Genomic DNA, 24,497 nt, shown 5'->3' with positions numbered 1-24,497 from the left:
GGCCTTATCATAACAAATGACCTTCACATGTTTCTGTGCCCGGAGGGTGAAGAGAACACTGAGAAGTGAAGCCTGCAGAGAATAAGGGAAGAGACACAACATTATAGATCCACATTACATCCCTGCTATCAAACCCAATTTGGTTTATTTACAATGCCAAGGTGCCCAATGGCTAAAGCTGATTTTTTTTATACTGATGGGAATAAACCCTAAACAAATCAATTTTCCTCGAGCGCCTCATCCTGGCAGTCAGTTGCCATGGATATCCAATGTGGTTGCATGTTGAGAGATCAAAGTGACGCCGCAGAGGCAAGGGCAAATCAAAGACACACAATTCAAAGCAACTTCTTCTGCCCTCAGGTGCTCCTTGGTCACCTTGGACATATATATTTTCACACATGTTAGATGGGGATACATAGTGCAGACTATTTTTCAGGCTGAGAAATGGTCCCCCGAAAGCGACAGAAATCACCGACTCCCACTCCCATCTCCTCTTTCTCACTATCTCACCAGCTCCCATTCCTCCACTCCACCGGCCCTCGTATCAAAATAAGATAGTCATCTCCATGGCGGAAGCTTCGCCTTTCTATTGACGGCTGTCTGATGTGCGCGTTATCATGTCCGATCTGGGCTTTGACAGGCCGACAAGGGAGAGGCTTGTATTACAAGGGGAATCAATGGCACTAGGCCATATCCCTATCAATAGGCTGCCACAACTCTTTTTGCTCATGCTCCCCGCTCTGTGACAGATAAGATGCTTTATCAGAGGAAATATGGGGGCGACTGAACGGACGGGGGATGGAAACGGCGGCACAGAAGCATGTTAAAAATAACTCACAGTGGTGATAATAATCTAATAATTTGATCATTAGTTCATTAGTGCCAATATTGGTCCTCATTCAGTAATGTTTCCTTTCTTTTCACTATATTCCAAAGCAATATGGTATTTAACATTAAAAACATTACACTTAACCTTCAGTTATTTCAGTTATTTATTTGAGAATCATGCCCTCCAAAAAATGTGTGATTATCAGAGCAAGTCTTGACACTGCTACTTTGCCTGTGATTGGCTTATGCTTATATTCTAAACATAGCCAACTGCTCCTATATCTCAGGAGTCTTACACACGGTTGTGCTGTTCATTGCCTTATTGGATAGTAATGCCAAAGACAGAAAAAGGAGGAAAAAGGGGAGAGAGAGAAAATGACATGCAGCAAAAAGCTGACGTCAGGGGGGTGAGAATTCAGCATCAGAATATGGGGTGCAGGATCGCATAAACATGTTTGTTGTGCGTGTTTTTTTCAGTGATCCACCCTCTTTCAACTTTCGTTGGGCATTCTTGACTCAATTCTCTCAACTTTTCTATTCAATTTCTGTGTGTGACTATGCACACCGCCTCACACCCTCACACCCTTTTGTGTGGATTAGCTGGATGTTTACCTATGCTAATTAGCATCAACTGGCACCCTCTTTTAACTTATAACTCACCATTATAAGATACGAACTATTCAGCAGTTTAGGTACACTGACTGTTGTTTGGAACTTTCTTAAAAACAAATTTAACTTAGGAAGATATTGAATGAGTTCCAGTATTGTTTAAAAATGCAAGCAAACACAAGCAGTGCAAAAAAAAAATCTGTTAACCCTCTCCTTTAATATAGTGGATAAATTACAACAAAATGAGCTCTTGAATCAACTTGTAGGGCTAAAGCCACGTGCTAAATGATTTCCTAGATCAAATATTGATATTTCGAATGAGCACTCTCGGTGGGCCTTCCTCAGCAGCCTCCTGCAGTCAGCACATTTTTCCAGGTATTTCCAGGTTTATGTGGAAATGAAAAGAGGGCTTGAAAGGTGGGAGGAGAGCGGGAGGGAAAACAGCTGGGAAGGGTGGAGGAAAAAAGAAAAGAAAATGCATTTAATTTGTTCACCATCACTGCGGTGTGTTGGCTTCAGCAGAATGGGTTATGTGGAGAGTATTTCTCTTTTTCTCAAGGACCTGCTTTTGTACACAGAGCAGTGAGGGTTGCTGGCTCACAGCAAACTCTAATTGCCCTGAGGCCATAGGCAGCCACTTTCAAACAGGGTCATTCATCTTCCCATGGAAAAGGAAATGGTCTTTGGCCCTGATCCTTAATCACCCCCCTGCCGCAGTGTACAAGGTCATCAGGGAAGCCCTGTGACAAACAGACTCACACATGTATGTACACACACACACACACACATGCAGTCAGACACAATAACTGAAAAATTGAGGGTGTGTATGGGGGGGGGGGTGGTCACATGGTGAGAGACACATGTGAGAGGGAGCAGAGAAAAGATGGAAGGAAATTTTCCGTGCGTGCCATCCTCAGGTGAAATTGGAGCAGCGATTACAGCTCAGAGTTATGGTTTGTGTTACCGTTTGTGGTTCTCCCTTCAAAGAGGAAGTGAGGAATTCACGTGGATGTGGTGGTGAGCGGCGCTGAAAGCCGTGACCAAAGCAGAGGCAGAGAGAAGATGAGAGCATTGGGGGGGGGGAGGAGGAGGAGGTGGAGGAAGTCAGGACAGGACAGGAATGGAAAGGGCTCCATTTCACTGAGGATCACAAGACATAGGCAGAGACTGGTCCTCCAACAAAATAAAGGAAACATTATTCCTGCTTGGAGACCAGCAGAGGGGTGTTTCATAAAGCAGCTTAAAAAATTCATGACTTTACTAGGATCGTTAGCATATATTACTGTTCTATTTAGTGTGAAACGATTGCAAGGTGGAAGTTTTAAACACAAGGTTAATGTTGTGAAATAGAACTATTTGGTCGTTTGGTCTTGGTATTTGGAAAAGATCATAGTTTGGATTAAAATGACTTTGTCATGCATAATCCTTTTTGGATGATAGGAAATCTATTTATTTAGCTCAGACCAAACAGCTGCTGGTTAGTGCAGGAACACATTGGTGAATATGTTTATTGAGACTGGGATATCTACACGACGATGTGAGTCGACCGCCTTCAAAAAGTTCAGCACTTCACTCCGAAACGACAATTAAAAACACATAGAGCTGTAAGAGTTAATAACCTTATTGGGGCTAAGATGGATAAGGCAAAGGAAATAAAGGCAACATTTATTGTGACCTTTTTTGAATCTTGCACCCACCAAATACCCCATTACAAAAAAAAACTAAAACTAAGCATTTTCAAAAAAAATTAAAACTAATAAAAACTTGCAAACTCACTCTAAAAAACAATTAAAGCTATCTGAATTTGAAAACAAAAATTCACAACAAAATTAAAACTAAAACTAATGAAAAATCCAAAACTATTAAAACCTTGGCTCACACACAACCTTTATGGCTGTTTTTGTGATGAGGATGGTCTGCAATTTTTAAACAGGGCTGCGACTGCTACGGATGGGAATTAATAAGGTTTTATTGATACCATTGCCATTATCAATTCTGCTTATCAGTCCTATTTTTAGTCAATTACCTTATAGATTCCTGATAGATTTTTTGGGAAAAAGCAGAGTATAGAATAAAAACAGAGTAGACCTACAGGCCGTCAATAAAGGAAGCCCTGCTTGGACCGTTCCTTCCAGGTTCATCTCCAGGTTACATTCGTAATTATTCACTATTTTTATAATATGCCAGATTGATGCATGTCTCATCAAGCCAAAGATACTCAGTTTGAATAAAAAAATAACTACATTTAACAGGCAATATCCATATTTGAGAGACCAGGACCAGTTCATCTTTGGCATTTTTATTACAACCCTGATTCAAAAACAGTTAAATAACAGAATGCAATGATGTGCAAATACTTATCAAACTCCATTCAGTTGAAAACAGTACAAATATATCCAACATCTGTTTTTTCTATAAATAAACTAAATGTGCTGCAGTGTCCTATCTCTTTTGGAATAGTAGTTGTATTATTAAACTAAATGACCAGAAATGTTGCCAATTAATGTTCTGAATTTCAAGTCAGTATTACTCATTCTGGGACTGAATCCAAGATAATATGATTACAAGAGAACTCTGCAACAAGCTAATTTAACAGAGGAACAAACAGCAACACGTGTGTGTCAGATTTTGTGCTCACTGTTGGACTTTAAAGTGCTGCCAAAATGTAATGTTCTCTTTGTTTATGGTAGCCATTAGCTGCTCTGTGGCTGTGAACACCACAGATCTCTGTCTTCATTGTGAATTGATGTAATTTGTGCTTGATGTCCTCTTGAGATCTGTGTTATGAATATACATATTTCATCAAGGCTTGAATTAATCTGATCACATTCTGAGTTAGATTTATGAAAGAATTTATTTCTGGTTCATTAGGCTCACTTAATCCAAGCTTTTCACAATAAATTGCGCTTTTCTTCGCCTCCAATGCAAAACCCCAATAGGTTCAATAACTTAATACATCTAAAACGCTGTTGTTGTAGTGCTATCCTGTTGTAATTATACATTATCCACATTGTGAATGAATGCTGATTGGCTAAATCTAGGAGGCCTTATGTTTGCATTGTCATTTGGGAGCTAGGGGCTTTATAAATAAACCTGAGTTGACCTCACTAATTGCAACAATACAATCAATAAGTAAGACAATATGTTCAATTGGCAAAGCGATTGGCTTTCTATGCAGAATGTGTGAAGTCTGAAACAAGCAGCTGAAATTGGACCTTGCACCTTCTCCTTGTGGACTACATTTTGAGCTCCCTTTTCAATCCATTTCAATATTGCTATATTTCTCACAGTCAAAGGCTATTATGACTTCAAGGCACTAATACCAAATCAATGTAGGCGTTATGTAATGGCTGATGCTGGCAGCTTTACGTCTCCTAAATTAGCCGGGGGGGTCCCATTTGGGTTCAGTTCCTAATGAGCGCAAACCAAATTAAGCATTCGATTTAGTCTCTTTTTAGAAGATGAAAGTTGAAACGTAATCACTATCCAATAGAGAGATTATTTTAAACATACTGTACGTCGGAGCCCTCCCACAGTACCTCAACATGCTCACACACACATGTAAGATGACTAACCACACACAGATCCATAAAATTATCCTTCACTCATTGCTGCTAGAAGCAACAGGTTTCATTGTAGTTTGCAGCAACTCTCTGCGGGCACAGAGGAGAAACATTACCAGGCCTTGCTAACAGCTCAGCTGAGCAATGAAACAGAACACATTATTGCTGTGGAACATCAAAGGCTGCGTCTGTACGATACATATTTAATTAAATCCTATTGACTCTAGTAGACACATGGTGCATTCTGTGCACACAGAGACAGTAATGCATATATAGATCAGTGCATATCCCTGCAAAGACCTGCTCCACTCTCTTCTCGCTCACATACAAAAACATAAATTCACACACTCAGATCACAGGGTGGCAGCAAATATATTCACAGTGCAGAGATTCATTACTGCCACTGTGGAATAAGTCACCAGGTGTGTGAGAGCTGCTGTAGCTCAAACACACCTGACGTTATGATTTATTAGCACCTATAGTACACAGCTCAGGGGGCTTCACTTGGTTGGGTGCTATGTTAAAGGGGAATTTCAGTATTTTTCAACCGGGACCCCATTTTTTAAAATGTTGTCAGACACTTATATAAAATAACAATCTGAGCCTGTCAGTGGAAAAAAAAACACTTTTAGTGGCTATACACTGATAGTGTGAAGATTCTCACTGTGTTTACATTCTAGCTTGTTTTACAGCTGCTGGCTCCATTGCTCTCTCTCGATACTGGGCCAATTTCAAAATGGTCCCTATTACTCACTTTCTTATACAAAAAGTATTGGAAAAAAAGAATGAAAAAGCATATACCAATTTTAATAAACCTTTAATAATTCAAATTGTGGTACATTTCCAGTCTTTTAGATTTTATAATGTCTCAGATTTGTCTTTCTTTGGAACAGGACTAAAGTGTCAATGCCTGCCTCCCTGGCCTTCACCTACAAATGTCACTCAAAGACAGGCGTACCAATCATCACAAAAGAATAGTTAGAGACATAAAGCAACTCCAGAAGGCTCACAATGACTCCAAAGAGACACAAAATAGGCACAAAGTGATACAACTACAAAGAAACACAAAGTTTCACAAAGAGGGCAAAAAAAACTTCAAATGAACAAAGACACAAAAATGGCACAAAGTGACACAAAGCAATGACAAACAGACACAAATTTGCCACAAAGAGGGGCAAAACAACTACAGAGAGACACAAAACAACTACAAAGAGACACAAAATAACTACAAAAAGATGCACAACAATTACAAAGAGATGCACAACAACAACAAAGAGGGGTCAATCAACTACCAAGACTGGCAAAACAACTACATAGAGACGCAAAACAACTACATAGAGACGCACAACAACTACATAGAGACGCAAAACAACTACATAGAGACGCACAACAACTACATAGAGACGCACAACAACTACATAGAGACGCACAACAACTACAAAGAGATGCACAAAAACAACAAAGAGGGGTCAATCAACTACCAAGAGGGGCACTACAAAGAGACACAGAACAACAACAAAGAGATACACAATAACTTCAAAGTCTTTGTATGTTGCTCTAAGAAGGAGAGGTGGTGGGGACTTTTGCATATCTGTATCCAGGGGCCCATTGTATCTAATCAACCCATGTCTGTGACATGTTCAGCCAAACTTAGAAGAAAATCAAGGATCAGGGGGAAGCAGCAGTATTTGTCAAAGGTAAAAAAGTTAAATAAAAACAAAAGTACATCTTTAATTTATATGTTGCATGGTGTTACCTTAGGCTAATGAACCACATCCAATACTCAGGTAATTTTTATTCAAAGTATATAAAGCTGGGCACTTAATGAGGACAGACTCCTGAGTTGCTGTAAGCATTGGATGTAATATTAATCTTTTCATGAAATCTTAATAACAAGCAAATAACCAAAATGTTGGAAGATCCATAACAACAAGGAAAAACTAGTTGCTACAACTTGCATAATCTTGTGTGCCAAAAGCGAGTGATGCGAAAGCTATAAACTGAACAGGAAAAGCAGTAACATTCTGAGTCTGACGGAGAGTAACATAGAAAATGCTGGCAAAGAAGTTTAACTTTTATAATAGTTTTGTTCCCAGAACCGTTGTGCTGGAAAAAAGTTAATTAAACACCACCAAGAGTGTGGGATCTCACAGCAACCTCGCAACTTTTTAAAATGGCTTGGCACAGGATTTAATACCAACTGTTCCACTTTGATAATCCATGCAAGTCTACTGGCATGTGCTCGGGGATAGATGACATCTGTACCGAGAGAAGAAGAATCTGGATTTGAAATGTAATGTCTTCAATAACATTTGAAGTGATTTTTATTTTTTTTATCCACAATTGTGCTGAAAAAAGGGATTGATTAAAGTTAATTGCATTTAATGAATTGTTGGAACTAGCAATATTGGAGTGTTTCTAGGCTGGTGTTGTCACTTTGTTGCTTCAGTTGAGTTCTTAGTCGGACATGTGTATCGTCTTATAACCAGTCAGCCATCTCTGGAGGCAACGCAGCGTGAAGTGAGCCAGTATACCACCCAGAGCATGTGCTGATATCCTGCCGGTCAGCTCGGAAACAAACTGCTGCACGGTGCGCATGTGTTTGTGTGTGTAACTGATGTGTGCTGTTTGCTTGCCCCTTGGTGTGCGAGTGCCCCCGCCGTGACAGTGGAGGATGACAAGACAGCAGGTTTACACACATACACACACACACACACACACGAGCGTTCCCGGAGGATCTATATAAGCTGTATTGTGAGGCATGGGGGACATCCATTACAAAAACCCCTGTGGTTCAAAAACCCCTGGAGCTAGCTGCTAGTTCTCACACACTGAGAGACAAACTGCCCTGAACACACACACACACACACACACACACACACACACACACACACACACACACACACACACACACACACAAACAGAAACATGACCTACAGACATAAAATTGCAAACATCTACAAACACGTTCACACAGAGAAGTCTAATGGAAATAGCTCTTTGTACATATTCAGTTGCATGAAAAATTCATAAAGAAAATCACAAACGAGTGTTGCATACACGCTTTGGCGACAAGGAAGACAATGCATGACAGTGCTGGAATGAGTTTGTCATGTTGATGGTAGGGGGGGAGCTTTTCGCCATCACGCACTAAAAATCCTCTGATGCTTCTGTTCTCTAACAATGTGATGCTGCTGCAACAGCTGACAGGTTTTTGAGCGTGTGTGTGTGTGTGTGTGCGCACACAAACATGTTCAAGTAGCTTAATTTGGTCGTGCATGTATGCAGATGTGTGAGATGAAGATTAAGAGATCCTTGAAGAAACTGTGTGCGTGCATGTGTGTGTGTGTGTGTGTGTGTCTGTTTTTATCCTTTTAATGAGCCACAGGCACACCAGCGGGGTCCCCATCAGTCTGCTGTCTCCTAATTGGACCAACTGAGCAAGTAGCGGACCTCTAGCATTCATTTCCCAGAATTCACAGCGAGCAAGGGTGCCGAGTAGGGCACTCAGAAATAGAGCTAGGCAATTAATCAGGTTTTTATTCTCAATTATATTTTTGGCTTCCAATAGTTATTAAAAAACAAGGTAATTGAGATAAGATTAATCTTGTGCTACATTGCATTTTACAATGATGCTCTCTTTTTGTCGCTTGTTGTAAATCCAGCGCAAGTTTTTTTCTATTAACAGCAGTGCGATTTCGCCCGTTTTTGCTAAGTTATTGACTTGAAGATGTTAAAAACAGTTTAAGATAAGATATTCCTTTATTAGTCCCACAACGGGGACATTTTCAGTATAACAGCAGCAAAAAGTGTAAAGCAACAATAACAACAAATAGAAACAGGCAATAATAATTAATTAATAAGACATCTAAATGTATGAACAATCGAGACAAGAAGAAATATAAAAATTATTAACACTTTAAACAATAAGAAATATAAAATTATGAACAATATGTACAATATAGACAGCTGAAAATTGCACTATTACACAAAGAGCAATATTTATGTTGCACAGTGCACCTGAAGGTATTGACGTTGCACAGTTTATTTAGCTAAATTAACCTGTGTTATGGTTTACCAAAATCTTGAATAAATGTTACATATTTTATTCACTTTACTTTAGCCAAATGTATTTTTATTTATTTAAATTATTATATATTAGTTTTTGGGAATCAGAGTTGTATTATACATATTATTTATTTATATATGTAATATGTGTTTAGAAATTTTCAGTGTATTTGGAGTTGCGACATAGTCAACATAGTCGATGATATATACTTTGATCCAATTCATTTTTTATTTCTTCTTATTATTAATTTATGTGTAGATACATTTATATTATGTATTTATCTATTTTTATTTTATCATTTTTCAATTAAATATATTTAAATATAAATACATTTATTCAAAAAAAATCATAAACATATTATAATGACATTTGTAAAATAATTGTGATCTCAATATTAGTGATTTTTTTATAAAAAGAAAAAAGAAAGAAATATTGACCAAAAAAACATGATTATAATTTTTCTCCATAATCAAGCAGCACTACCCAGAAAAAGAGGCAGAAAGATGAAGAGATAGAAAAAAAAGAGGAAGGATTGAATTAAGCATCGAAAGAAATACCTGCCTACTGGTTTGACCTTAACACACAATTACTGGCAGGTCTGGACGATGGTGAGGGAGGGTGATCACAGAGACTAACTAAGTGAAAAGAAAAGACAACTGACAGCAGGTGGATCCGCCTACACACTCACACCCACACACACACACACGCACACACACACACCTGTGCACGCACACATACAGGAGCAGGTGCACTCACTCATCAAACATCATCGCAGCGACTGCCATGCAGAGACACGCAGCGTGCTGCACAGCGCCTTCCTCACTACCTCTTGAAGAGAGAATAAATCAGTGATTATCATATATCCCCAGGCGTTAAGCAACATCCCTGATGTACTTTAGATAGACAGAGTAGAAGAAGCGAGTCGAGGAAAACAGGGAGAGAAAAAACCCAAGGTATCACAGTAGCTTAGTGTGCAAAATCTTATCTTGCAACAGTATGGGTTGATTCTGGTTCACGACCTTTGCTGTGTGATTCCCCCCGTCTCTTTAAACTTTCCACCTCGTACTATCTATAAAAACACCTTGAAAATTATCCGGAAATACAGAAATCACAATGTGCCAAAGAAGAATCAGCGCTGATTCAAAGCAATATTACTGCCATCATAGAATCGCTTCTAAGCAGAAAAAAAAGCCCAATTAAACCGCACACAATTTACCTCTCATTTTCCCGTCTCCTGAGCACCAGGCCAGTTGAAGATGATGGACGTGAGCAATTTCTCTAACACGGCAACCATGCAAATCACTTTCAGTGTCTCTCCCTCAGCTGTTTTCCCCCACGGTACGCTAGATTGCAGCCTCCTGTACTAATTGTTCCCAAACATCTCAGGCCAGCAGCACAATTTAATTGAGAACGAGAGACGTCGATCTCCCATGATAGACAGACTTGCATAAATGAGTATTCCCAAAATGACTATCCACATCAAACCAGCAGGCATAAAACCCAGCCCCGGTTCCAGGGACTTCTGATACAGCATCAGCACTCCTACTCACAGGTATCGAGCAGCATGGTTAGAGGAGAAGTACATTTCCTGGGTTATTTATACTGTATCTTGAATTTTTAAAAATCAAATGAAACTGAAGGGTTTAAGTCAGTGGCTCCCAAATGGAGAAGCCTTTTGAAGGCATTGTAAGATAAATCAAAGGGGTGTTGAGATAACAAATAAGAAAGATGACAAAACATAGATGTGTTACACGCAAAAATATTGTGACTTTTTCCTTGTAAAAGACTGAATAGGTCTCTCATATGATATAATAAATATTCATCTGATGCAGCAGTCTCTTTATCCCTACTACTTATTACTAATCTTCCTTGTTAAAACCTGGCCTACATTACCCATAATGCACCAAAAGATCCAACAGTTCTGTCCTAGGAGCAACCTCTGGGCCTGAGAAGTAGAGCCAATGTGGAAGTCTCTTAAACCTGCATTCTATCTAATGGATAGTAGGGGGCGATTCAACAGGTTGCAAGAAGAAGTTTGATTGTATAGACATCTATGAGAAAATGACCTTACTTTTCACTTTGATATCTCAGTAAATATTTCCTAAATTTTCAAAAAAATTTCGTCTTCACAGCATGTTGTTCATTTTGTAAATTAGGGTCCCATTTAGAGAAAAATAGAGATAAAGCAGGATAATGTAGGTATGTCATGGCCACCACCTTCTGATTGAAAGTTGCTCCCATGGTGCACTGTTTTGTCTTTGAACTTTGAACCTTTCATAATGTGTTTTAATTTCATTAAAGTAAGAAGACTTTTGTTTCACGTATGTATTAGTGCGCCCCGAGACTTGTAAACAGACTTTGATGTGTAAAATCGGTAGAGTTCCCCTTTAATGGAGGATCATCTCCGATCCTCCTTCCTGGCTTTTCATGCTGTAAGCTACAGTGGCAATAGAATTTTAATGGTCTGTTGTGTAACTTCCCAAATAACTGTCAAGCCATTTAAATTTCAACACAAAGCACTTATGAACGCTGGAGCTCAGACAGCCAACAGAGCTCATGTCAAACTGTTTATTCTTTCAGAGAGAACACGTTGTTTGATAAAAACAGTATGAGGCTAAAACAGAGCTTAAAGTAAACAGGTTTATAACAAGACAATATTTATTCCATTATTCTTGTTTATAAATATTGACTGTTGCATTATTCTTTTTCTAGACGTTATTTACTTTGTCTTTCCGAGTCAATAAAGAAGTAATTAATATTTACGATGATGGAAAGGACAAAAGTCAAACACTTTTAATGTGAGACATTTGTTCACAGTGAATTTCTTCAGTTTCTTCTACATGATAAAGAGCAGAAATGTAAAATGCATAACTCATATACAACAGAGCAACATTATGTGATTATGTAGCATTTCTCTGTGCATGCATGACTATTGCTATGCAGTGTGTGTGGGGAAGAGTGGAGGGCAGGCAGTTGAAGCTAACATGGTTAGCATTAGTCATCCTCCTCTGAGGCACATGATCAAAGATATGTTCAGACTGGTAAATGGATGAAAGACAGAAGGATGACTCGGGTTAAATCTTCAGAAAATAGGCATACTCTGGGAGCAAGACCGTGGGCGGACGTAGGCGTGATCTACAGAATAAGCCAGCTTGTTGACATATCTAATGCCAGGTCTCAGACCATTTATAATATTCATGAAGAAACAGATGTGACATGGCAAAAACTCATTTAAATTCCTATTTCTATCTAACATACTCACAGCATTGGACCCCGAAATAGCATTGTATTGCTAACAAACCCTAGCCAAATAAAAATCTCTCAATACAAAATGTGATACGACTGAAACATGGAGCTGATGCTACATACTAACTGAAGTTTGTGTGCATGCAAACCATTTGTCCGTGTTTCCTGTGTTTTTATAGTCATCTTACTTATTTTAAGCTCTAAACTTCCCAGTCCCATGTTATTCCTTTGAACATGCACCTAAGTGGACTTTGTACAAATATGAAGTTAGCAAGTATGTGTGTTTCAAATGCTGAACAACACTAAGAAATATTATTTTCTGTTTTTATTTATTTTTAACCACATTTACTCTACTTACCATTTTCTGTCCCTACATATCCAAAAGTAGTTTTTGTGCTACAACAGTGTTTACAGCAAACACGTTTGCCTATTTGTCCTCCTATAATGGCAGCTTAGAATATATTTAAAGTGGACGGAAAGTTTTGGAGAAAATGCATGTGCGATCTATTAAAGTATGTCTGGTGGATGAATTACTAACCCTAGCCCAAAGTGTTCAGGGCCCCCTTGGCCTATATATCATTAAAAGAGATGTGTAATAAACGGAAGAGACTCAAAATGACTATGAAGAAACATAAAACAACTGCAAAGGGATCCAAAAAGACTTAAGAAAGACTAAAACAACTTCAAAGAGATGCAACACAGCTGCAGAGAGACAGACTCACAACAACGATGGCAAACCAACCACAGGGACACGCAAAAGGGCTTCAAAGAGACACAAAACAACTTCAAAGAGACCAAAAAGGAACTACAAAGAGGGACAAATGACTTCAAAGTAGCACAAAACAACTAGAAAAAGGGATTAAAAAACTATGAAATCAGCAGCCCATTTTATTATAATCCCCCAGTGAGTGAGTCTTTTTTACTGAAAATACTTTACTAATCTATAAATGTTGTTATAGAAAACTCTAGTTAGGGTTCTCAACTTGATTCACCTGCTCTTTGAGATGAGCTGAAGTGAAATCTAAAAAAAACACACTAGTCTTTGGTCCCTGAGCGGACCACCTGACCTGCAGAGTGGCCAAGTAACACAGTGACAGAGAGACAGTGAGTCAAAGAAAATGAAACGTGTCTGTCGGCCCGTCCCCGCGGAGCTATCATTAATTAAGCGTGAGATTGGTTCTCTCCACTTCCCACCCCTGTCTCTCATTCTGTTGATCCTGAGACGCGAGGGATTTGTCACTTCTCACCTCTGAAAGCGAAACAGCTAGTGCTGGTGAAGTGGACCAAAAATAGATGTGCGAGAAGATACCAAAACACACACATTTTAGTTTAGATGTGCACACATACACACACACCCTACTCCTTAAACAGCTGCACACACGCTCAGGTCCAGCTCCGTGTCAGATTCCTATAGCTCTCTTTCAGCGCTGCAGTACATCACTAATGATAGCTCAACTCCCTCAACTCCCCTATACTACCCTGAGGGGTGGAGAAATCTGCCAAACTGGTACAGGTCCTCTCCTTACCTCTCACACCACGGTATTTGACAGCCAACGAGGGAACTGTAAAATTAAAGGCCTTGGCAAATGAAATTCTGTGACACAGCGGTGTGAATCAAAGCAGACACTGCCATGGGAGGTTGTGGAGGAAGAATGAAAAAGGCGCTCCCTCAGAAGGAATACAAAAGTAAAATGAAAAGTTAGAGAGGGCAAAAGAAAACTACATTTTTATTGTTAAGTTACCAAAGTGCAAGCTCATCTCGCATCTAACAGCCGCATCCTGGGTATTGACAAAAGAGGTATAGCTTTATCATTTCACCTTGAGAAAGAGAGTGCTCTTTATAAAAGCTCTTTCATAGCACACTGAAGCCTATTGACTTCCTTTGATATTAATAGCCTATGACACAAAATGCCATTTTCCAAGCGAAGCCATGTTTTTTCTTATCTGATGTGACCTTGTTGACGGTGCCGGAGACGGCGGTGTAATGTATCTGAGCTCAGTCATCATCATCGTAGATTACTGATGCTCGTGTAGACAGAATGGATATGGACTGCCTTGGTTTTTGCTCCAGAACTTCAAACCCCACATATAAGGGCTTGACACCGGGTCTTTCTTTGTCACTTCTTTCCAAATCACAGGGTATTTAGTGGCTTTCCACTCTGGCCTCCCACATGCTTGCACTGATAGAGACTTCCAAGTGTCAGCACTGACATGAGGGGCCATCATCACTGTACGCCAGGCAATCTGTTGTTGAGGTGAAGAGGCTGATAACAGTGGTCCCTGTCTGTCGTCCACTAACCAACCTCTCCCCCCCAACCCTGTCTCACCCCCCTCAGGGAGAGTTATTGCTTTAATATGAACAACGAATGGTTCAATTTGTCCTCTGGGTGTCAAAGGACTGCTCGGCGTGATTACTTTCTTGGCACGGCGGTGACATTCATTGGCTTGGAGTCAGGACGTATTGGAGAAAGGCCTCTGTTAGGCTCGGGCCGGGTGAATGACAGATGCAGACGGACAGAGACAGACAGAGAAAAAGAGAGAATTGCAGAGAAAGGGGAGCAGTGGCGAGGCCGGCTTTGCACACCTCAGTGAACAGCTGCACTCCAATCCTCGATAGAATGAGAAATACAGTATCCTGACCTTGACTGATCAAGCAGGGGAAAAAGCAACACGCCTCCAATCCGCCCACGCACAGTCACAAAATAAGTCACAAAAACACATAAAATCGTGGAGGAGGGACAAGATGACTTCTTTAACATTTCACTTTGTCACCTTTTCAAACCTGATTATCAACAGAACAAACATTTAGCCCACAGACTGAATGACATACAACTCAGACAGCAGGTTTCTATCTCTCCTATAAGGAAAAATGCACGCCTATACTATCTAATATCTGAATAGCAAACAGGGGGTTTAAGGTGTTAGCTTGAAAGTTTGGAAAACATGCTAATTTCCTTTCTTGTTAAGAGGCAGAGTCCACACATACATGGGTTTCACTGAAAACAAGATTTTTCCTCCTTCATTCTCACAAAAGAAAGAAAATTGCATCCAAATAAAAAGGCAAAAACACAACTGAAGCACTGTAGAGACCATGCCGTAACAATGGGCAGCGATATACCCTTAACCCAAAGCCATGTTTACCAATTACGCAAAGAAGAAATTATATGTTAGCCAAGAAAACAAGCAATTAACAGAAAACTACCTGTGCTGCAATTGTGCATTGATTGCTCTGAAGCTCATTCTGACACCTCTATTCCTCAATATAATGGAAGAGTGTCTGTACATTTATGTGTAAACATGTAACAGTCCTGTTTGCAGGATTAGAACCAGCACTGTTTTGGCCCTGTTCACCATTACATGAAAGGTTGCCTCATTTGTGATGCCTCACAGAGGAGATATTGGCACACCGTCAATATCTATAACTCACTTTTAACTACCTCTCTTATTTACTTCATCGTTTCTGAACTCCAATTTCAGTGGCCTGAATGCAGTTGGCATGCAGACAAAAGGCCAAAATGCATGGAAAACCCCCCTGAAAAAACAAGTGTAAGTGTGGACTTGGCCTACAATAAAAAGACTGATACCACTCTTACAGTACATATGAAGCTGGAGAGACCAGCCAGTTATTTTAGCTAATCAATAAGACTTGAAACAGGCAACACCTACCAGCAATAATTACAGTTAACATAGATATTTCTTGTTTGTTCTGGCTCCAAATGACGTCACTGGCGCAAGAAAGCAGCATACTTATCTGATATTTTGGCTTCATTTATGTAAAGTGGGAGGAAAAAGACACATTGTCCGTCTTCATGTAGAGCTTGAGATTAATTCACTTTTCTTTTTGAAGCACTGGAACACACAAAGACTCCCCACACACACATTCAGAGGTATACAAATCTCTCCGTCTTACCTGAATAGTGGGTGGTGAGCGCTGTTTGCGTGTGGTCGTCGTGGAGAGCGTGGTGGTGGTCTCGATAAAGGTGGTGGACATCTCCGGTGGAACCGAGGTGGTGGTGCGTGCCGCGCCCCTGCTCACCGGCACGTCGCCCACCAGCCGCACGCTGCCATTCACCTTAATGTTGACGTGTCCCTCGGCGGCCATGTTGAGGACTTTGAGGCCGTTGTAGTAGAGGCCGGAGAGCTGGCCCTGGTAGGGTCGCTTCCGGTCGTTTCCACCGATGGAGATAGTGGCCTGGGTGTTGAAGATTGTCAGCTGCCGGCCTGGCGCAGGAGGAAGGGAGGAGAGTATTAATATGTCTATGATGGAGGTGTCAACATTAAACTATCATGAAAAGCTCATGCCTTTAAGAGGAACTATACTTCAAGATAGCCGTATAAGCAGAAAAAAAACATGTGTGTTAACACTATAAATTTACTGCTTGATTAAACAAGCGTGGATGGAGGTAAAATGGTTAAAAGTATAATGCACCATGCTTTTACACTGAAAAAACTACCTACAGCATCAACAACCCTACCTTTCTGTTTATTTTAAAAGACTGCAGCTATGTGCACTGTTATCTACAGTCGGAAGGCTTTTTCTCTTTGACACACAAGAAAAAGCACCCCTGAAAGAGACTACTAATGCTGAAAACAACAGACACTATGCAGCTATAGCAGCTTTATCGTAAGGGAGCAAACGCATGCAGGTGTGAATTTTTTTTTTTTTTTTGAAAAATGAGCTGGAACAAGTTCCACAGGCACTCTTAATATTCTCTGGACAAAACAGTGGACTCATGCGGTAAAAAATGATTAATAAATATGTAAACAGGGTTTGGCATATTATGATAAAGTATGAGCAATACACACTCACTACATGTCATGGTGAATTTCATTAGGAGAAGCCTAAATATCATTGTCAAAACACACTGCTCATGCATTAATTATGAAACGAAAATACAACAAACTTTTTCGCAATACAGGAATCATAATTAAAAATCTCATTTGTGTAATTTACATACAGAAAGCACTGCAAGCTTGTTATATTTGCGGCATTTGCACAATTATAATACATAATACACTGGGCATGGAATGACAGGGAGAGGACGTTCATGTCACAGGAGCGAAAATGAAATAGCACGTGTGGAGTCATGCATGCAGCAGTAATGGGATTTTTCAGACCTGTCTGTGTTTTAGCGGTTGTTAAAGGGACTTTATAATCAGGTTAAGATGTTTATGTGCAATGAACTTTAAATGCAGTTTATAATGATATTATCTGGAGGAAGAAAATTTAATACGCAAAAAAAGAAGAGGGGGAGGAGACTTTTTAATCCCCGCAATTGTCAGAGATTTGATAATTTGAGTGATTGAAAAGCACAAGTCTATCAGGGCACCTTTGGCAGGCTCGATGTGACGCTTTGCCGTCAAAAAGGCTCCAATTAGCTCTCCATCACCAAACAAGTGAGGATTTTATTGTGTAGAACTACAATCAGATAAATTACAGCAGGGAAAAGCACCTGCTGTTTGGAAAGTTTTCAGGGGGATATGCCCACTGATTAGTTTGTTCTCAAACATTGCAGAGGATTTGAGCCAAGGGAGCTAATTCTCCTCTCAAAACAATCGGCCTACTGTTGCAGCATAGATAATGCCGTCTCCTAGTCAATTTTGCCTAATAGATTAGGTGTACTTCATACTTAACATCTCATCGTTGCACTGTTTATAAAAGCTCTTCCCAGTCCCTTTAACTGGACACCATGATTCAACAAAATTTAAAAAGATGACAATGACAAAAAGGGAAATAAATATAAAATAAAGACAAAAGGAAAGAACAAAAAGCAAAAAAAAAAAAAAAAAACGCTCTGTTTTACTTGTTTTTAAAAGGTTTAAGGGGTGGTTATTCATTCTCAGAGGTTGAAAGGGGAACAAGCCGATGAAATGACAGAAAATCAAAAGAAAAAACATTCTAGAAGTTGGATAAAGATTTACCTTTCTCCTGAAGCCAATCTTCTACTGGCCGGGTATATTTGAACGGGATTTTCTTATTTGCCATTTGATAGCGCTCAATGTCGCTGTTGCCTTTAAAGTTTGAAAGTTTAATAAACAGCTTGAAACAGTTGGCAACAGCAACAGACATCACACATTTATACAGTGGTTTATAATGAGTTTTATCTTTGTTTAGAAATATTTATAAAAGCTTTATGATGATTTTTTTAGTTTAAATGTTTAAAATTCAGATTTATATAGCACACTCCACACACCAATATGTAACTAAATATCCATGGATTAAATGCACAACACATATCCATAGCAGTCATGGAAAATACTTAAACATCCTGCAAGAAAAGGTAAAAACACATCACAGTAACAGGTCCTGTAATACATTCATCATATTACATAAATATCAAGTGGTTAAAAGGTAGACATGCTCTAACTGCCTTTCTCTGAACTAAATTGGGGGTAATTAATGTGCACTAATTCCCCCACTGGACACCACCTGCTTTTACATTTCAAGGGCCAAGAAATGATTCTTTTTTGGAAGAAAGGAGCTGTGCAGCAGGTTTGCAGGGGATGGGGGTATGACGGTGGAGGAAGTGGTAATTTCAAGAACTGCAGACCTATTGGGAGAGAAGTCCCACAGTGACACATATTTGAGGAGGACAATGCATACAAATGAGATCATTACTGACATGGTGGGAGGCCTTTTGGGTAATTTAAAAAAAAAAAGCACTGCTGTACCCCAGCTGCCACATTTCTCTCCTCTGAGACCATGGCTAACGTGTGCCAGGTATATGGGAATTAAGGATAATAGGCCACCTTTTACAGGGAATGTTGAGCATGTACTTAGTATTATTTCTGGCATGATATGATTTCATGTTGTGTGTGTGCAAGGGTGCTGACAATCACAGAGGCGCAAAGAGCGTGCCGACACTGAGAATTGAAACATTCAGCTCTGGATTTAAACACTTTGAGGTATGACAAAAGACTGTGAAGCCCTGTGCAGAATTATGAATGACACCATGATGTCACTTAGTACCCAGGTGGGAAGGTATTTGGAGGAAAAAAAAGGCACCGGTACAGCATCGTTTATAACACAAGTGAAAGGGCAAGGCTTTATAATTGTGAGAAAAGACCTTCTGGAAATGTGTCTTTTCTGGCTGCTAGAATTCTCCCAGGTGATTTATCTATCAACAACACCATGCACACACGCACGGACGCTCAGGGATTCACCTGACTAAGGGTGTGACCGTTTCTGGCTACTGTATCAGGCTCAGCCTTATACTAATAAATCTTGCAGAGCAGTGGTTCCCACCCAAGGGTACTGCTGTTGTACTGCCAGGCAGGGCCGGTTGTAGCCCATTGGCTGCCCTAAGCGATATTGAGATTTTGCGCCCCCCCCCCCCAACCACATCCATTCCATGTATTCATTCTGATATAGGTACACTATGTTATATGTATTATGCTGTACACTAATATTTGATACATGAACTACAAGCAAGGTAATGGTCTCAGAACATTTTTATTTTTAGAAACTTTGGAACTTTCCCAACAACAACTGAATTGAAAATACGAATAAATAAATAACAAAACACAGATCTTCATCAAATTAAGAATGGCAAAGACTGAAAATAAATAAAATGTAGACATACAAATGCAATAAAAATAAACATAAAAATGAAATTTAAATTGCCCACGCTTTTGAAAAAATGTTTCGTTAATGAATGTTAATGAACGCCACAAGGGAGCGCCCCCCTGCCAATTTGGCGCCCTAGGCAGCCGCCTTGGTGGCCTGTAGGAATAACCGGCCCTGCTGCCAGGGGGTGTGTAGATAATATTGTTGGGTAGCTCAACTAATTTGAAAAACAGAAATTATGATCTGATTAAAAGGATATATCCACATATATAAGATCATGGACATTATAGATATAATATATCCATATATTAGCAAGTGAGCACAGAAGTTTAAACAAGTGGCTAAAAGAGATGATTAACCAGTTCAAATGATTAAAAGTGATGGATAAACAGTTGAAACAGCTGCAAGTATTGAATGGTTGAAATAAAAACACTGACTAAACAGTTTAAAGTAATGAAGCTAAAAGCTGTTAGCTAAAAGCTGTTGCTAAAAGTAACATAAGTGGATGTTTGAAATATGAAAGTAATGTTAATGGATCAAATAGTTAGCTTAAAGCATTGGATTCGTGGCTGAAATGATTAGCTAGAAGTAATGAATAAAATGTTTAAATAGTTAGCTATGGATAAACATAGTTAGCTGATAGTAATTGCTAACACAGTTGGCTAAATGTAGTTTATAAGAATTCGCTAAAACTAAATTTAAACAGTTAGCATATTTAGCTAAATGTAATGGATGAAAAGTTTAAATAGTTAGGTAAACATAATTGTTAAATAGTTATTACAGTTTACTAAATGTAATGAGTAAGAGGTCGAAATATTAAGCTAAGACTATTATTAACGGTTAATAAATTTAGCTAAATGTAATGGAGGTAAGTTAGCTATGGAACAACAGTTAGAGCTAGGATAAATGGTTCAATTACAATTAGCAATGGATAAACAGTTGAAAGTACACTTGCTAATCAAACCAACCTAACTACTGATAGTTCAATTGTATGAAAAATGAACACTATCCACTTTTCTATAATGGTGTTATAGTTACATTTGGAACATACACTGGGACTTGATAAACTGATGGTGTGTGAGTTCATCTGACACGGCTGTAGACTGAAAAGGTTGGGTATCACTTTCAAAGCATCATATTCCATGTTTTTTTTTCTTGATTTGGTTATTCAGTGCATACCGATTTCAAATTGTTCTCATCTGCTGATTAAACTTGTACATAGGGAGCAAACACAGCACAATTACATTAAGCAATTCATTTAGCCACTTATGCTGAATAGTGGTTAGGTAAACCATAAAGCTTGTCTCTGTTTCCTCTTTCTCTCTCAATTCTATCTTTCTATCGTTCCTTTCTACCTTTGAGAGAAAAAACAGCCAGGTCCTCAGTATACAGCCAGCTGGGAAGGAGTGTGGATATGGCTGCAAGGGAGCTCAAGGAGCTAAAGGACTGTGTCTGCAGCGTGCCAGCAGGTTAATCAGCTACTAGCAGGGCTCCCTCCCCATTCCTTTGATCTCAAGCAGGTTTCGGGTGGCAGCCAAATACACTCTCCTCTGGACAAGGGCCACAGAGGAGGCATGATGGTTCCATGTGAAACCAGACGGAAAGGTGAGGAGTTTGGGGAGGGTAGGTGGAGGGATGGATTGGGGCGGGAATAACAGGGGAGGGAGGATATGCAGCATCTCCAAACTGCCACTCATTTTGTCACTCAACTGGAATGAAATCATGCCTGAAACTGAGAGAATGGGGGTAAAAGCTTGCCCTGCATTGCTAATGGCACGGTCTCAGGTATAGCTCTTACATTGTTCTGGGTGATTAATGAGGTGACAGTCCCCCCGTAATGAATACACCACAAGCTAATTGTCCAACTAATGAGAAAAATCTCTCTAGTTTGTCAATTTGATATTCAATTTCTAAAGGTGACTTCAGAATGGATGACCTTGCCAATAAAAGCACTATTGTTTATTATAAAATCACTCTGCCTTCAAGGTTTTTCAGATTTTTTTCCTCCCAAGCGGAGTGGATGGACACATATTTCCTCAAATATTTTTCATCAACCTTTCAGTACAAAGAGGAAAGAGCAATTTAGCACCATTATGTGTTTGATGTTTAGTCACTGCCAGAGAGCCCATTTGGAGTGTAATCTAAAATCTATATTAGGGCACCCATACTGTTCAACTATGTACTTACAAAAATGATAATAGCAGTCATTTCACTGTTTTATATGTAAACTTTGTCCAGCTGTTTTCTATAATAGTCCTCCATCCCAGACAGAGACCTAATTTCTTTTTTCTTAATGCAGACACTAGATGAGTATTTGAGCATTAGCGGGAAACTTCGATATTTACCTACTTACAACAACCTATTTTCCCATGTTTTCGTGTCTAAGAGACTAATGGGGGCAACAATTTTTGAAATTGGTCCAGTATTGAGGGAGATTGGAGCTGGCAGTAATATATTCCTGCAGTACAGGAGATTTCAGGACCACGATCACAGTCTTCGAAGCCTAGTTTTTGCAAAATCTACTCCATTTAACACTGTAGCAGTTAAGTTTAGGTTTCGGGTTAGCTACTATGTCATCTGACGAAAAGATGAGCAGTGTCATGAAAAACTAGGCTTAGAGAGATGCAGTCCTGAGACTGTAGCCTCCAGTACTGCATGAATATGTTACTTGCCAACAGCCACAAAACAATCATCCATTGGTGCACCATCAATTTATGTCCAATAACTGATTCATATTGCTATTTTAGGTGTCTGACAGCACTTTTTTGTTTACTTTTCACTTGATCCAGTCTGATCTATTATTGTGTATCACCAAGTCTCACTCAAGGAAAAATCTCATTCTTAAATCTGGTGCAGCCATCATATTAAAAATATTTTACAAAACACTGAGCTTCTCTTGCTGTACTCCAACACAACAAACTCATTCTCTCCCTTCTCCAAATCTCACTGGCGTTTCTGCTGTTGTCGCCTCTCAGGTGATTAAAGAACAAGACTTTCCATCTTTCCATGTCAGACTATGTCTATAATACCAATCTGAGCTTGTCAGTGGCAAAAACAAGCCCTGTTAGTGGATGTATATTGACGAAAGAATTATATTGATTGGCGATGGCAGCGCTGCTGCACATACTGGACCAATTAGACAAAAATCATGGGAAAATAGGGTCCATGTTGGAAAGTGACCAAAATAAACAATATACATTACTCCTCCAATGCAGTGTTGACAACATACTGTATTTTTTCTACATGTGCAAAACATTACTGGCCCACCACTTACTTATTCTGTAACATGCTGTATTTTCGAATATGTCATGCATATTTCATATGTTGCTGCACAGCTGAGTGACCGGATGCAAACCTATTTAATCCTGTAAATATTTCATCATGTGTTGCTGTTGTAGTGTCTGTAAACACTTTATGCATTTCTCTTTTAGCCCTAATGCAAGCCTCCGCCATTTTTTTCTCCCAGCCAAAACAATGTCTAAATGTTTCCCCTTTGGTGGCAGCTCTTCAGTCAACACAAACACTGGCACGGCGACAGTCATCTGCTGGTCGGTCGCTCCGTTCTATTCAGCTTGCTTGCCAGACTCATCTCACTGGGGTTCCATCACAGGGCCAGTGCTGAGACCGCATCAAAACTGTGAAAATGGCTACTGTGACAGTCTCCTGGCATTCTCTCTATTTGGGGATGATGAGTACATTTGATATACTGCGGCCCCGTCCAAAAATCATCCTTCCAAAGCTCAGCTTCATAGCTAGCTGTTGCAGCCCCTGGTTATGAATATCATGCACCACCCACCTCCCTCCCATCTACACCTGACTTTCATCCGTGTCTCTCCTCTCTCTTTGGCTCTACACTCGTCTACCCAACTTCCTGTCTATTCTCTCTTTCTCCTCAGCTCACCGTCCATCCAGCCGTCCTCTGCTCCTTCATCTGTTCTCTGCTATTCTCTTTCTCTCCCTCTCTCCGCAATGCAATCAGCCTTCTTTGCTCTTCTTGGCTGAATCAGACCTCTTCAGCCACGATTCTGCTATCATCTATCAACTTTTCCCTTACTCTTTATTCCCTTTCTCTTCTTCTCTACCCATCTATCGGTCTATACGTCAACTCCTTCTCTCTTCTGTCAACTTATTCCAGTCATCTACTCCATTAAATGCCTCTGTATTCCCTCAGTGGCTGCATTGCTTCTCTATTCACCCATGTCCCTCCGTTTCTCCTTGCTCTATCCTCTCTCCATTCTCTCTCAGACGTCAGACAAAAGCCAGGCAGTAAATTCATCATTTATCAGGTCGCTCTGAAATTTATGGTGTTGAAAGGATGAATTAGACTGGCGGCTTCTACACTCAGCTTAGTCTGAGTTCTGAGAGCGACAGAGATTGTGTCTCAGATAGGGCTAATCATGTTTGGCCCCGGGGACGCGTGGGGATTTATCTCGTTCCCGAGGAATTGTTTTGTCTGAATTTCAAGACAAAGATTGGCAGATATCATGAAACGGTGCTGCTCATTGTGCCTGTTTCAGGTTGCAGGAGTCGTAACACTGAGTGCATCAGCCCGTGGATAAAGGTCTTTGTGTGTTTGAGTGTGTCTGAAAATGAACACAAGGCCATTCTGGTTATG

The 24,497-nt window shown here is 39.8% G+C and overlaps 1 protein-coding gene across 4 annotated transcripts in view; it reads right to left on the bottom strand.

The window, feature by feature from the left end:
- Positions 1–24,497, bottom strand: part of nrxn3b (neurexin 3b) — a 367,630-nt gene that overhangs the window by 23,814 nt on the left and 319,319 nt on the right. For all 4 annotated transcript variants that reach the window (XM_059356778.1, XM_059356779.1, XM_059356776.1 and 1 more), the window contains 2 exons: positions 18,238–18,327; positions 16,226–16,536 (listed from right to left, as the gene is read on the bottom strand). In XM_059356778.1, coding sequence (XP_059212761.1) covers positions 16,226–16,536; positions 18,238–18,327 — 401 coding nt within the window. The remainder of the gene's footprint in view (positions 1–16,225; positions 16,537–18,237; positions 18,328–24,497) is intronic.

The sequence above is a fragment of the Centropristis striata genome, chromosome 18 (assembly GCF_030273125.1).
Source record: "Centropristis striata isolate RG_2023a ecotype Rhode Island chromosome 18, C.striata_1.0, whole genome shotgun sequence".
In the NCBI taxonomy this organism is placed as follows: Eukaryota; Metazoa; Chordata; class Actinopteri; order Perciformes; family Serranidae; genus Centropristis; species Centropristis striata.
This window is presented reverse-complemented; position numbering and strand designations above follow the sequence as displayed.